This window comes from Pteropus vampyrus, unplaced genomic scaffold (assembly GCF_000151845.1).
Source record: "Pteropus vampyrus isolate Shadow unplaced genomic scaffold, Pvam_2.0 Scaffold36, whole genome shotgun sequence".
In the NCBI taxonomy this organism is placed as follows: Eukaryota; Metazoa; Chordata; class Mammalia; order Chiroptera; family Pteropodidae; genus Pteropus; species Pteropus vampyrus.
In genome coordinates this window covers 8,355,551-8,370,939 of record NW_011888817.1, presented here as the reverse complement: position 1 = coordinate 8,370,939, position 15,389 = coordinate 8,355,551, and the positions used below count along the sequence as shown (strand labels likewise).

Here is a 15,389-nt window from a genome sequence, read left to right as displayed (position 1 = left end):
ATCTCTGAATACAACATATTACTTTTAGGGTTGTAGAGTTTGAGAGTTGACACTCTAAATGTCTGTTGAATTCATTCATCTAACAAACATTTAATGAGCGTTGACCATATATCCTGGTCTCTGGAGATTCAGAAATGAGTAATAAAACAGCTACATGCATTGAGTGCTAATTCCGTGTTAGGCACTTTATTTCTGTTAGTTCATTTAAGGATTGTAACCACCCTGTGAGAAGAGTATTGGTATCCTTCTTAAGCAGATAAGGGGGCTAAGACTTGCCCAAGGTCATACAGACAGAAAGTAGCAGAGCTCAGGATTTTTAACCTCCAAGTTTTGCCTTTTTGACATATAAATTTCACTCTTATTTTTTAAATAAAAATAACATTATTTTAAAAATAAAAGTAATATATACTCAAACCGTTTAAACAATATGAGTGCTAATTTTCTCACAAAACTTGCCAAAACAGGGTGTTAATAATCATTAAAATTTTTACCAATGTACTTAATGATGAAAATATTATATCACAAAGTTACATATCTTTTTTCTCATTTTACAGCTTTATGAGGTATATATTTAACATATCATAAACTTCACTCATTTAAAGTGCACAGTTCAGTGGTTATTAGCATATTCTCAGAGTTGTGCAACCATCATTACAATCTAATTTTAAGACTTTTTCAACACTCCCCAAAGAAACCCGTACTCATTAGCAGTCCCTCCACGTTTCCCACTCATCCACTCCTCAACCCCAGGTTAGTTATTTTTTATGTGTTTAACGGCCATTAGTGATTTTATGTCTGTTTCATTTAGACTGATCTTTTATAACTGATCAGAGAAGTTCTGTAATTATCATGAAGATTAACCATTTGTCTACCATGAATATAGCGATGTTTCAAAACTATTTTCTCATTTGTTCTTTGTTGCTGGAATCTCTTACTGCACAGGTTAAATTTCTTTCAATTTTGAAAATGATTTATTGGTTTTGATTCATTATATACATTTCCCTCCTCGAATTATAAAACTTTCCCCGTGTATCTTCTGGTCTCTTATAGTATCGTGGTTTGCCTAAGCTTTCAATGCATCTTGGCTTTAGTTTGAGATAGAAAACCTATATCTTATCGATTACTACTGATTTGAAAAATTACTTTAATCAAATGGCCAAATTTCTGTGCATTTTCGAAACTGAACAGAATGACAACAGCTAACACTGAGTCCTTACAAAAAGGGTCAGCCGTATGTTTTTGGTTTAATGTTTTGCTATCGCCATCTTGAAATTCTTAATTTTGGATAAATGGCCCTGCATTCATTTTGCCCTATATCACGCAAATTTTGTACAGGTCCTGCTTACAAGTCCAGGTACTGTACTAAGCTCTTCATATATATTACTCTACTCGATCCTCACGGAATTTTGTTAAATAGCCGTTTTCATTTTCTTCTTCATTTTACAAATGGGGCAATGGGGTCAAAAAAGATTCAAAAAGGCCACAGAGCCAAAAAGCTGCAGCAAAGGAGTTTGATCCCAGCACCTGTCACGTCAGAGCCTTGTGAGGAAGCGTCCATTAATGCTACAGCCTGTTACAATCTGGGGATGAAAGTGGGAGGGTGCGGGGGCAGGAGGTCTCGTGTATAAACTCGCTAGTCCACTCTGTGGAGCGTCACTGCCCTGACCCCCCGTGCGCGGCTCCGTGTTGCGCGCTCCTGTGCAGACCCGCGGACCCCGCCTTCTACCCGCGGCGGCGCGTGCTCGCTTAGCGGGCGGGCACTCCCGCGCGCAGCGGTTGTGTTGCCTGCGAGTTTCCCAAGTTCACACAGGCCCCGGGTTGGCATGGCAACCAGGCAACCTGTTCCAGAGCCGCCTGCCTTCTCCGCACATGCTGCCGCCACCGCCGGAGCCTGGGGCCAGAGCCTATCCCATGATGCACCGCGCCAGCTCAGTCCCCAGTGGGCCGCCATGTTGTTGGAGTGAAAGGTAAGGGGGAGCGAGAGCGCTGGAGAGAGAAGATCGGGGGGCTGAAATCCATCTTCATCCTACCGCTCCGCCCGTGAGTATCCGCACCCCGCCGGCCCCAAACGCTGCTCCGGACCCCCAGCTAGCAGATTGTTCCTTTGTATTGGTGTTTGATTACGGTTGCGGGGGCGAGAAGGGCTTTGGAAAAGCCGCCGGGGCCCTGGCTTAGGCTTCTCACTCGCTGTTCCTCGTACATGTTTTGGAGTCAGCAGCAAGGCCCCTATTGTTATCAAAGGAGGGAGGGGGTGGGGACGGGGTCGAAGCGAGGAAAATGCCGGGGGTTTAGGCCCGGGCCCAGGGCATAGACATGCCTCTACATTTCTGCTCGACCCCATTCGAACACGAAGATTGATGTTGCCATTCGGGTTGCTTTTTTGATGGGTTTGCGAAGCCTTGAGTCTTCTGTGTGGCCATGAAGTGTAATTCTGTGCCACTCTGGATTTCTTTGACTTCTTGAGATTCCGTGGCAGCGCCGAAGCAAGAGGAACAATAAATCGCTTCAGAAGCCGCCATGGCCCTTTTCTGCAGGCGAGACCCGCCATGGGGGAACTTTGCGAGCCTTAAACGTGGAGAAGTGGCGATCAGGAAGTTTCAGATCGCTTTTTAGGCTCCTGGATGCTTGTGGCCTTTTGTTTCCGTGAGAGCTTGTGTTTTTGGTGGGTTCTTCCTCTTTGAGCCTCCCTGTGTTGATGCGTGTCTGTCTTAACTCAAAGAGGGGTTCACCCCTCGATAGTAGGAAAACATACACAATACTAGATAGTTTTAGTCCTTACAAATGTTCTTGGTAAACATAGATCATTTGTTATACTTGTCAGTACCACTCCCACGTCGCGAGGAATCTGCTCTGTAACTTTTTTTCCCCCACTTTAGGTCCCCCCCAAAAAACACAAACACCGCACACACACACATACACTCGCGCACACACACAACCATTATCAGGAAAGGTTTTCTCACCGTAACTTGGAGGATTGTTACTTTTCATTGTTCAATTAAGAAGATACTTTTTAATTGTCGATATCAGTTCGTTCACTTCCTACTCGTCCTGGGATTAAGAATGTGAGTTTAAGAGGCTTTTGGGGGGTTCTGTTTTAAAGTTAGTTACTTCTGAAGCAATAGGCTTGTACCTTTAGCTTTTTGTTTGTTTTATGAAAACAAAAACTCACCAAGACAAACCTCCAAGATATGTGACTCCTTATGTAGTTTTAGTAAGCAAAATACTAAAACATTTGACCCATTGCTAATTTTAACTTTATAAAGCACTCTTGGGGGCTGTTGATTGTTTATCTGGCTTTTTGGGAAATAGTCACTGGATTCTGAACTTTGAGTTAGTATTTTGCCGTAGCCACAAGTGAATTCATTTTCAAGGCCACAGCTTTTTGAAGTTGGATTTGAAGTTTAGTTTGGTTTGAGATGAACTGGTTTAAAATAAATTTGTGACTATAGAAATTTATTTTCAGCATGGTAAAAATAAACTTTAAAAACACTATTTTATTAAAAAAAGTGAGCTGTGGAGTTAGGTTAAACCGTGTTTTTTTGATAAATAAAATTTATTAGTGATATAAAAAAACGCTTTGATGTAAACAGTTTGAAAACTGGAAGAGTAACTAAAATCAGCATTTATTTCTCGTTGTTTAAGATACTGATTGAAAAAAATACTGATTTTTATAATGTGCCATTTGTAAAAGTCGTATTTCAAGTGCTACTACACACATTTTAATGGGCTGAGAGTTCTTTAAAAGGCATCAGCAATATGGTTGTTTTCTAATATTTAAGTGGCTGATTTTAAAATTTTTGTACTGTAGTTGCCAACATATTACAAAACCACCCAAGACACATGTTAACTGCTTAGGTATTTGCTCACTTTTAAACTGTCCCTTCTGCCAGGTTTTCTCTTGTTTGAGAAACTGCCTTGCCTCATTAGGTAAAGCAGGAAGTCTCAGGGCATACAGATAGCTTTACAAAAACCAATTGTTTTGTTTGAACATTTTTATAGGAATTTCCCCCCCTCCCACCCCCCAATCCCTTGTTAGAATGAAGTTGTGTTCCCGGTGTTTCAGTGGCAAACACATTTTAAATGTGGAAATTCTTTGCTAGATAAGTATTATGGCAAATCTTTTATTTCAGAAAGATTGCATTTGCTGTTTTAGGAATCCTCAGAGACTGGAGTACCTACCATTGCCTTAACTGGTGGTAACTGAATTCTGGGGCGTCTCAGCATGGTGACTTTAAATTTACCAAAAACTCGTATATCTATGATTTTATTTTGATTAAAATACGAACTTGTGAGTCATAGAGGGAAGGATTTTTTTCCATATTCTAGATGAGGAAACAGGCTCAAAGACGTTGCTAGTTTATTGGTAGAACTTGGGTTTTGGGACTTTTGGCTTGTTCTAGAACGAAGACTGTTAAATTGATACTCCCTTGTAGAAAATGGAACTGGCTACTGTTGGTAATAAAGGCAGTGAGTTCTTTTGAAAATCAAACCGGAAGGCATTAGGTTGGTTAGCACTTTACAAAGACCTGTGGTGAACACAGCTATGACTTTCTGATTTTGGCACTTAAGCATAAACACAATTCAATTCATGAAAGCAGAAACTGAGGTCTAGAGAGCTAAACTAACCCAGTACCATAGTAAGGTTCTGATGGATTGGAATTGTTAACTGAGACAGACATTTCCAAATTAGGCTTTGAACAAATTACAAATTCCTTTGTGTCGTCTTCTGGCTTCAAAACATGAATTAGTTGTGAGAAACAAATGCTTTCTCAGGAGGTTTAATTCTATAAAGAAATAATAGATTTCTCATAAATCCTGTGTCTGTTTTTGAAATGTCACAGTTGGGCTGGGGAGAGATAAGGTATTTGTAGCAGTGGACTGACTGTTAGGTTGATAGCCTGAAATTAGACTCTGCTGGCTATGGACAAATGTGTTCTAATTGGTCACTGATCGATTACTTTGTAGCAATTTTTTTAAGCACCTACAGGGTGACAAGTGTTCTCTTATATACAAACATAGTTTTTGATTTTAAGAAACTTTGTTTCATAGTAACATTTTGGAGCTTCTCTTCTAGAGAAGAAAGAGTAGCAGATGCAAGTGAGAGAAATAGTACTTGTGTTGATTTACTGAGGCATAGCAAGAGGTTGGAGTTCATAGAAAGAACTAGCCTTGAGTATAAAACATTTAGATTTGAATTCCTTTGTACAACTCATGTGAATGGCCTTGAGTACATCACATAACTTTTTTTTTTTTTAGCATTTTCATCTATAAAATAGGGACGGTTAGATAATGTTTGCAATATATTTCCCACATAGTTATTATTGTGTTGAGGCTTTTTTTTTTTTTACATTGAGATTTTCTACACTAGTAAAGTGTTTGGTCTCATCTTGTTTATAGGAGTCAAAGAACTAATGGAATAATAATGTGATTAGAATTATAATTGTAAATTATCGATAAACACTTTGAATTTTTCCCCCCATCATTGGCAGCTGAGGAAAAGTTTCAGGCTAGGAACATTTGCTGTTCCTGGTCAGGGGGTCTTATTGTTTCTTCGGAGAGCATCCTATGAATATGTTGGACATTTTTAAGAGTCTTTTGAAGTTTTAGACAATCTGAGTCATTGCTAATTATATGTGGGGTTTGGATTTTTGTTTGGCTTGTTGCCATATGTCTGCTTTAGTTGTAAAGTTCTATTTTATAAAGCTCTTGTTTAAAAAGTATCTGCCACAGTTGTCTTAAGGTGTAAATAATTTGGATAGAGGACTGATTGAAGTCTAATTCTGTAGTTAACTTTGATAACAAAAGTTTCTCTGAAGTTGCTGAATTGAGTCTTGATTTTAATACTTTAAGTACCTCCCACCAACTACATTTGTTTCCATACATAGACACACACTCAGCAACTTAAAAATGGAGTTTTCGGTTTAGAAAATTATGTATTATAAAACATTTAGATGCTTGGTATATACTAGTTGTAGACGATGTATTTTAAAAGATGTGGCACTCATTTTTATCTTAGTGTATATCAGGTTTTTCAAAATGCAAATTTTAACCGTATGTAACCTGTTTGTCCTTAGGTGTTGGTGGAATGAGCGTTGCATGTGTCTTGAAGAGAAAAGCAGTGCTTTGGCAGGACTCTTTCAGCCCCCACCTGAAACATCACCCTCAAGAACCAGCTAATCCCAACATGCCTGTTGTTTTAACATCTGGAACAGGGTCGCAAGCGCAGCCACAACCAGCTGCAAATCAGGCTCTTGCAGCTGGGACACACTCCAGCCCTGTCCCAGGATCCATAGGAGTTGCAGGCCGTTCCCAGGACGACGCTATGGTGGACTACTTCTTTCAGAGGCAGCATGGTGAGCAGCTTGGGGGAGGAGGAAGTGGTGGAGGCGGCTATAATAATAGCAAACATCGATGGCCTACTGGTGATAACATTCATGCAGAACATCAGGTAAAAAAAGTTCACTATTTTATAATTGCTGTCCACTAGGGATATATGCTTTCAGTGAATGTCTTTAAAAGTCTAAATTGCTAATTGCATTTGGTCTAAACTGAATAGTCACTTGTTTTAAAGTATGATTGTTTTAACATTGTCACTGGATCATTTATTCTGGTGCTAAATAGTAAACGATCAATTCATTTTTAAAAGACTTAAGGTTGTTTTAATGTGCACATTGCATTTTTGGGTATACTTTTTCTTTTTCTTTTTTTTTTTAGCAAAGAATACTTTTTCCCCTTGACATATATTCTTTCAAGAACTCTTTGGGTTGTTTATAGGCCAGATACATATTTTAGAGCCTTTCCTGTGGGTGTGGCTGACTTGTTTTTAAGATGTTATAGTTGAAAATAGTAGGAGGTTGATAACAGATCAGCTGTTCAAGTGAAATTTATTTGAAATGGGACTGATATGTCTGTTTTGTGTCAGAGAGGAGTGGTTGTGGCTTTTAGGTTTTAACCAACTTCGTCCTCTTGTTCCAAGCACTTGTTTCATTCAGTTAATTTTAACATACTTATTTTTACTAATCCAAAACCATAGCTGGAACCACAGCATATTTTACTGAGAAGAGTTTAGCCTGGTCTTTGTTCCCTAACTTCCTGATAGTGATGAAATGATTAGAATGTTTGAATCAGGCTATTCTTTGAAATTAGGCATAGGTTGAATTTGCAAAAGTTCATTTTATATTGCTGCTATTTGAGTCCTGACTAGCAAAAAGAACTGACATCTTTCATTGGGCCTCTTCTGCTTCTGTTCTGCTTCAGAAATAAACCAAGCACAAGCACACCTGCAAATCTGAATTCTTGTGCTTCCCCTGACCCTTTAAAAAGGTAGCTCATGTAACATAGCTCTTTACCATGGTAGAAATGAAAAGGTAGAATTTATCTTCTTATTTAACAGAAATTTATTGAGCACATTGATCATAGGTCTTTAGTTTACTGGAACAATCATCAATATTAATGCTTCATGAACACCTACTATGTGTAGGTGAAGGATACTAAGAAGTATTAGGTACTAGGGGGTTTTTTGTGCACTTAGGGCACTTTTAATTTTTATTAGGTACCAATTAAGGCACTGTATTTGTTTCCTATTTGCTTGGAGTTTTGGAGGTGGGATCAAATTTTATTCATCTCATTATCTTAGTTCCTGTAATTTGTTATAGAGACTCAGAAGAAATTTATTGAATGCATGAGTCCCTAATACTTTGGTCTTAAAGCTGTATTGGGAGAAAAGGTCATTGTCACAAAGATATGGACCTTGAATACCAGGCTAAGATTTAATTCAGTAGGCGGCAGGGTTTTTGAGTGTGTCTGTATGGAATTGTTTTTATCCAGTGGTGTTTTGGGAAAATTGATTTGGCAATAAGAGATTGGAGTGGGTAAGGGCTGAAACTAACTAGATTACTAACAGCCTTGGTGTGAGCAATAGAAAAGAAAGTATGGCACAGAGAAATGCACAGATTGAATGGTGATTGAATTAGAAATCTTAGGTCCCTGGGAAAATGAATAGAGGGAAAGGAATATAGAGTGGAGTATGGTTTGGGGACAAGGTAGTTAAATTTGTTAGTATATATGTTGAGTTTGAGAGTTTGAGATTTAGGCAGGTGTACATGTAGAGAGGGAGAGACCAAGGTAGGAGGTGTTTGGTTTGGTCTGTGTGGTGGGTAAAAGCAGAAAGCCTGTAATCTTTGCCTTATTTGGCAAACCATTGTTTAAAATTTGTATATCTACAATGTCTTGTGTTGGCTTTCCTAATGATAGGCTGAATCAAGTTGCTTGCCTGTCTTTGGAAGGCGGGCAACTCAAACTCTGGATTATTCTCGGCAGAACTCTTAAGATCTACAATCTGGTTGTGTGTATGTCAATAAATGTTTATTGAAGGCTTATTTGGAGCTCTGTCTGTTATGATCTCTATCATAGAGAATCACATCTGACTTATTGAGCATATTTATCCGGGTCAGTTAGCAAACCAGAGTCAATGTTAAATGGCAAAACCTGTTCCATACCCAGGAGGCTTAAACCAGTGACCCAGCTTGGAATTAGACTCATCACAACACAATTCATTTGGGCTGGGCACATGATATAATGAACAGCTTTAGGGAATTGAAGGTAGTTGCTGTGTTGCAGATGTTGGCCACCCACAAATTACCTCTCACAGTCATTATAGTGTATTATAATTTATCGATTTTGGTGTTGAGCTCATCTCCTGGACTAAACTATTCTAGGGCAGAGGCTGCTTTGTTTTTCATGCCCCTTTCCCAAGAGTTGTCTGAAATTTTTGTGTTGCTTGAGGGAAAGCCACACCAAGATCTTCAGATTTGCACCAGGCAGGTAAAGTGGATCTGAGAGCTCAGCTATCCCTCTGGGAAACACATGGCAACAGCGGGTGGGTGGTGAGTGTAGTGTAGCTGAAGAGCAGAGAGTTATATCTCTAAGGTGGAGAATCACTGCCCTCATCAGCTACTGTTAATGATTTGAGTAGGAGGGTATCTGATCTCTTAGGTGGGAGTGCAAACAAGGTTGAGGGTCACTGGTGCTGATAGATACATTTACTGAGCATTTATGTTCTAGGCACTGGTCTATATAATTCCTGTGTTTAATCCTGGGAACAGTCCCATGTGAGAAATAATATTCTTTTTTGAGAGATGAGAAATGAAGCTTAGTTACCAGGTAGAACATAGTTTTGAAATCAGGTCTTTGTGATTCCATTACCTATGCACTTAATGTATTTCTGCCTTCCTAAGAGTAGTTCTAGCCTTAAAAACTAAACCAAACCAAATAATTGCAACAAAGTAGCACATTCTAAGGTAAAATAATTATTTCTCTTGAATTTTAGAGATGATAAACTTGATAATAAGGAGGCAAATATAAATAATGTTGACTTTTCTCTTATAAATGCCCCTCCCCCAAGGGCAACATTAAAGTTCTTTCTTTTTTTCAGTTTTATTTTTATTACATGTGTATTCTAAGTAGTAATTATTGAAAACATATCGCTATTGGGACAGAATGACTATAAAGTGATCCTTTAGCCAGCACATTCTGCCATACCATCGGGCTGTTATTCCTTTTTGGTGGGCCTATTTCCTTAGCCTTTTTTTTTAAAGGCCTTTTGGTATACTGGAACAGAATTTAAGATCAGATCATTGGAATGCTTTTACCAGTGAGCTGGTGAAGTAAGGAATATCAGGTTGTGATGCCAGCCAGCAGCGTTGTAGGGAAGGGAACTATTGTGCCAGGTACTCTATATTCATTTCTCTCATTATTCTCATTTATGAGCAATCACTTTTTTATACTACATTTGTTTTTAAACCTTTTTTGAAGTTAGGATTTTTCTGCCAGATGTAGAAATTCTCTTGGCGTCTGAGTTTCCCTGTATTAATAGTGAATTCTTCAAGCTGTGCCTAAATAAATATATGACTGATTTTTTTAATAGTTGAGCTTTGTTTTCTAAGTATGAAATTTGACAGATAATTAGATCGAGGACCTTTAAATAAAAGTTTAAAACATTAACAGCTTGAACATGTGTTACGGTAATATGCTGTACTTTAAGAATCTTGCAAACAGATTTAAACTTAGGTGAAATTTAGAAACTGTAAAATAATATTTTGAGGTGAGGAAGGGTGTTCAGATTTGTTTGTATATTTGTTTTAAACTGTAACATTTACAAACTATGGCCTGTATTTATTTTTTTCTACATTAAGAATATAAATATATTATCACTTGTTTTAATACATAAAATTATTGTACTTGGTATAGTCAGAAATTTCAGAGGCCTCCCTGCCCCCATTTTTGGGCCAAATTGAGGTCTTTGGATGGGAGTGAGGAAAAGGAGTCCCATGGAAAATTTTTTTTGCCCGTTAAATTTACCTGTAGTAAGTAAGACAGTGGATATAGATCAAGATATTACAGAACACTAGAAAACACATCTTCCTAAGTGAATAATATTATTTAAAATGTTACCTACAAAAAATTTACATATTTTTTAACAGTAATTTATATAACTTTTTTTTCCAGAATAGTTTTAAAGGTTTTATCATGCAAAACCCAAGGTCACATCTTTGATTTGTTGTGATAGTTTTATTCTCTTATTGTGAAATCTGTTTTCTCTGTAAACTTCTGTGAGATAAAGTGGGTGATGAAATAGGGTGAACATTTTAAGGTCAGTCAGATCAGTTGAACTATGGCCTCTCTACCGGATTTTAAGGGGCAGAGATAGGTAGAAGCTTAGCTTTGGGAGAAAGGAAATTTAGAGGACAACTCCACAGAGATTTCTTACTTTTGTTTGTTGTCTTTTGGTGTTAGAGTGTATCGGTATTCACCATAGATTGACAGCTGGTGGGAGATAATTCTCGATAGCCAGGCAGAATTCTGTGGATCAATCTTCTCTTTGGCTCTATTTGTACCCCCTTTTTCTTTCACTTAGTATTGCCATCTTCTAGTGATATCCTGACATCCACTTGACATGTCTATCCTTCTTGCTCCAATAGCTGTGAGATAATCCTTACACTTTGCAATTAACAAATACTGTGTTAAACTGGGAGGGAGCCCAAGTATTCCCATACCAGAAGTTTTGTCATTCTCTAAACATCCTTTTCTGTTTCCCCTACGGAATGACTGTTAGACCATGTGTCTTGAGTCTTTTTCTGGGTAGATTGCTTAGATACCTCAGCATTTGGGCCAGTGGCATTTAGTTAACATCATACAATAAAGCCGAGTAATCCATACTTTTATATTTTGTTTTCTCCTACACCTATATTTTTTAGAACCTTTAAAAAATTATATTTGGCGTTCACAAAGACTTCACTTCATGCACATCAGTAGATCTTCTTTGATTAACTTAAATAATTATTTTCCAATTTTAAGAATTAGGTTCCGGTGTTAAAAAAAAAAGTATTCATTAAGATGCTGTGTGTCATTTGATTGTATGTGCCTTATAGATGGCAACTTGCAGAGGTTTATGATATATCTTTGTTTTGTTTCAAAAGAGTTTTGGTGTGGAATTAGGAAAAAAATTTATAGGATAGGTAGTAATGCGATGTAACAGTGGGAAAATAAGGGTATATCAGGAAAATGAAGGGGGGAGATTTAAAATTTAGAAATATGTACCAGAAGTGGTGGGTTATAGAATTTGCTCTGGGTGTCCCTGTGGCCAAAGAACAGAGGGAAATGAGATGAATCATGAGATTTTTTTAATAAGAGAAAAACACAGTAGTTACCGAGAGCTGTGTTTCAGTTTTCAGTTATGGATGTGGTTGAAGTGCTTTGTAAACTGTAAAGTAACATTGTTTTTCATCACACCTCTCTGTACTTGCAGAAGAGACACACATCTTTTGTGCACGTGTCCATTTTCTCTCAGGCAACAGCATTTGCTGAGTACTTTCTGCAGGCTGAGCCTGAGTACAGAATTATGCTTCTGGGTATTGTAGAAAGAATACTTTAAAAAAAAGTTCTGGCCTTTGCTGGGAACCTGTCTATTCACTCTGGGGAAATGGCTTAAAATCCTCAGAGGAACTTAGGACTGACAACACAATGCCAAGACAGCAGTAAGTGTTGGGGATAGGGTAAGTAATAGCTTTTTTGTTGTTGAGGGATTTCTCACTCCCTCTTCCCTATTTTTTACATTCAATTTCTTTCTCTTCTGGGTATAGTAAGGGGCCGAAATGGGAGCCTGGCTTCAGCTTAGTGGACTGCTCTGGCACTTTGCTCCCTGCTGTGAATATTGTGAGAAGTGGTGGTCAGTGATTGGCAATAGGTTCGGTGAGTTTAATATTTGAGTGTTTGAAAAAGTCTGGCCTGAAGGGTGTGTATGGCATTGGTGATAAAACCTGCAGTTGAGTTATTGGACCTTCTCCAAAGGAATGTTCATTTTTTTTTTTTCCATGTAATTTTTTGAAAACTGTTGATTTTAAAGTGCCTCATTAATGGTTCCAGAAGATTTAGCAGATATGGATTTGTCTGTTTATTGCCTTTATAAGTGCTCTTTTATGGTTAAAATACCTTTCTTAATGTTTTTATGAATCTCATCAGGAAAACTTTTAGTTTATAGAAATTGGAGGCCCTAAAGATTTTTTAAATAACTGTTTTATTGATATATAATTTATCCATTTAATTATATAATTCAGTGGTTTTTAGTATATTCATAGAGTTGTGCAGCCATCATCAGTCAATTTTAGAACATTGTCATTATCTCAAAAAACCTGTACCCAGTAGTAGTCACCCTCCAGCCCTAGACAACCACCAGTTGACTTTCTGTGTCTATGGATTTGTCTGTTCTGGACATTTTATATAAATGGAATCAAACAATATGTGGTCCTTTGTGACTTCCTTTTTATAGTCTGTGCAATTTCTCAACATAGTTGTACTGTTTTTATTTACCTAGTTTTTCTCTACTTGGAACCCCTTTTCCTCCTCATCCACCTAGCCACTCCCTCATCTTTTAAGCTCCAGCTAAAGTGTTTTTTTATCTTTAGTAAACCTTCCCCTTTACTCCCTCTTTTCATAAAAATTGGGTGTCCTCTTTTGGTGCCACCATCATATTTAGTACACACCTTATTGAAGCATTCAGTTCTGTGTATTGGAGTTGAATATTTACTTTTTCCTTCACCATCGGGTTCTAGGAAGCTGTTTTCTGTAAACAGATTCTTGGGCTTAAGTCTAGACCTGCTGAATCAAACTCTCCAGTGATGAGATGCAGCTCATGTATTTTTTTAAAAAAACTCCCTCGTGATTCTCATGTACACCTTGGTTAAGAACCACTGTGATCCTCTTGAAGAATCTTTCAGCCTTGTTATGTTCAGCACCTGGCAAATAGTATTTACCTTATAAATGATAAATGAATATAGTATGTCACCAGGGCATATTGAAGAGACTTATTGAGTGTAGTATTTTATTTTGAAGAGTATTAAGATGTCATTTTGAATTGATAAGGTATAAGGTGTAATAGAATATAAGGTCTTGAATGCTGAGAGGCTTTTGGCCCTGAAGATAAAGAAGGAGCCAGTAAGCATTTTTTTGAAGAGTTGCATTAAACTTTTAAAATAATTTCTATCAGCTCTGGTTTTATGCGTTTTTGTTTCTTTTTTTCCCCCCCTTTTTTGAGATTTCTTGAAACCATATGAGCGAGAGGCAAACAAGGGGTTATAGGAACAAGATTTACTTTCTTTAATTTGTAAAACATTGAAACTTTCTGTTCCCAGTCACATCACATATTGGAAAACAGTGCCTATCTGTTTCAACTTTTCAAGGTTCATTCCTGTTCTCAGAAGTGAATTTTATCGACTAGGATAGTTTAAGAAGATAGTATTCTTATGAAGATAGAATGAAGGTTGTAAATTCTGTGTTGTCAATGGTTAACAGCTCTTAAGACTAGTGACTCATTTTTCCCATTTGAAACCATTTAAGAGATGCTGTTTGGGTTTCTATTGGGACAGTATAAAGTACAGATAGCGTGACTATTAAAATGCAGAGTTTTTCTATGTAATGTTTATAGGTTTTGTTCTAAAGTGGAATTTTGAAAACAGCTTTATTGAGATAGAATCCACATACCATACAACTCACCAATTTAAGCTGTATTATTCAGTGGTTTTTAGTATATTCACAGAGTTGTGAAACTATCAGAACAATCAAAATTTAGAGCATTCTCATCACCCCCAAAACAGTACCTATTACCAGTCACTTTCCACTTCCCCATTCCTTCAGTTCTAGGCAACCACTAATCTACTTTCTCTCTGAAATGGAAACATTTTTTGATAGTACGTGATTGTTCTAAAAAATTTTCAGTAATCTTTTTCAGAGTTAACTACTTTTAACAGTTTGGTTCGGTTCATTTCCTTCCAGACTTTTTCTGCACACACACAAATTCAGATTCATGAATGTGTTATAGTTTTAAACCAAATGGGATCATTCTCTCTGTATATACACTGTGGTGTCCACTCCTCTTTTATACATTGTGGCCATCCTTTCAGGTTAATAAATACCTCTACTTTTTTTTTAAGGGCCATAGTACATAGAAGAAAAATAATTTATTTTGACTGATTTATCCAAGTTTAATGGACTTTCAGGTGGTTTTCAGCTTTTGACGTTCTAAACAGTACTGTAATAAACAATGGTTTTGTACTCAAGACTGCTTTTAAATGTCTGTTAACTTTGTTTACTCTGTCTTGCAATTCAGAGTTTTAAAAATATGTGTAATCAAAAATGTTGGTTTTTTGCTTTTGACTTCTTTAATTTTATGCTCTTAGGTATCCCTCACCCAGTCTCCTGTGTTTTTTGTAATATTTTTGTAGTTCTATTTTTAAATTTTCATCTTTAATTCATCTGGTTTATTTTGTATTGTATAACTTGTATTGTATAGGCAGGAAGCCATAATGTCATTTTACTTTTCTCAAATGGATAACTAGTGATCCTAGCAACATTTAGTGATTTGAAAAGCCTTTATAATAGATTAAGTCTTTATAGATACAAGGATCTATTGTGACTCATTTGTTTTATTGATGTGTTTATTCTTATTCAAAGGCTAGAATTTTCTTTAAAAATTAACTTTATTGAGATATAATTGACATAGTAAAGTACACACATTTTACATGTGTAATTTGATAAATTTTGTCACCAAAATATCACTTGTGAAACCATCACTACAATCAAGATAATGATAATTCTCATCTCCTCCAAAGGTTTTGTCCACTCATTTTAATTTTCTCCAGCAGCAAGCATGTCTCTGCTTTCTGCCTAGCTCTAAACTTTTAATTATTGTATTATAAGGACATTCGGAATCACATTAAAACAGTTGTTATTTTTAAAGTTACAAGCATGTCCTGTCCCCCAAGGTTTTGCTTGCAGTTCCATTTGCTTCCGTGCTCTTCTCTCAGGTTATCTATAAAAGTTACTCCCTCACCTCC

General features: G+C 37.1%; 1 protein-coding gene across 23 annotated transcripts in view; it reads left to right on the top strand.

Annotated features, from left to right (window-relative positions):
- Nucleotides 1–1,741: 1,741 nt before the first annotated feature.
- Nucleotides 1,742–15,389, top strand: part of PUM1 (pumilio RNA binding family member 1) — a 108,600-nt gene continuing 94,952 nt past the window's right edge. For 14 of the 23 annotated variants that reach the window (XM_011357800.2, XM_011357799.2, XM_011357793.2 and 11 more), the window contains exons 1-2: nt 1,890–2,040; nt 6,075–6,448. In XM_011357800.2, the coding sequence (XP_011356102.1) occupies nt 6,086–6,448 (363 nt within the window). In that variant the 5' untranslated portion in view covers nt 1,890–2,040; nt 6,075–6,085. Of the gene's footprint in view, nt 2,041–6,074; nt 6,449–15,389 lie in introns of those variants that run through there. The other 9 variants (XM_011357798.2, XM_023529252.1, XM_023529261.1 and 6 more) reach the window with 7 other exon arrangements.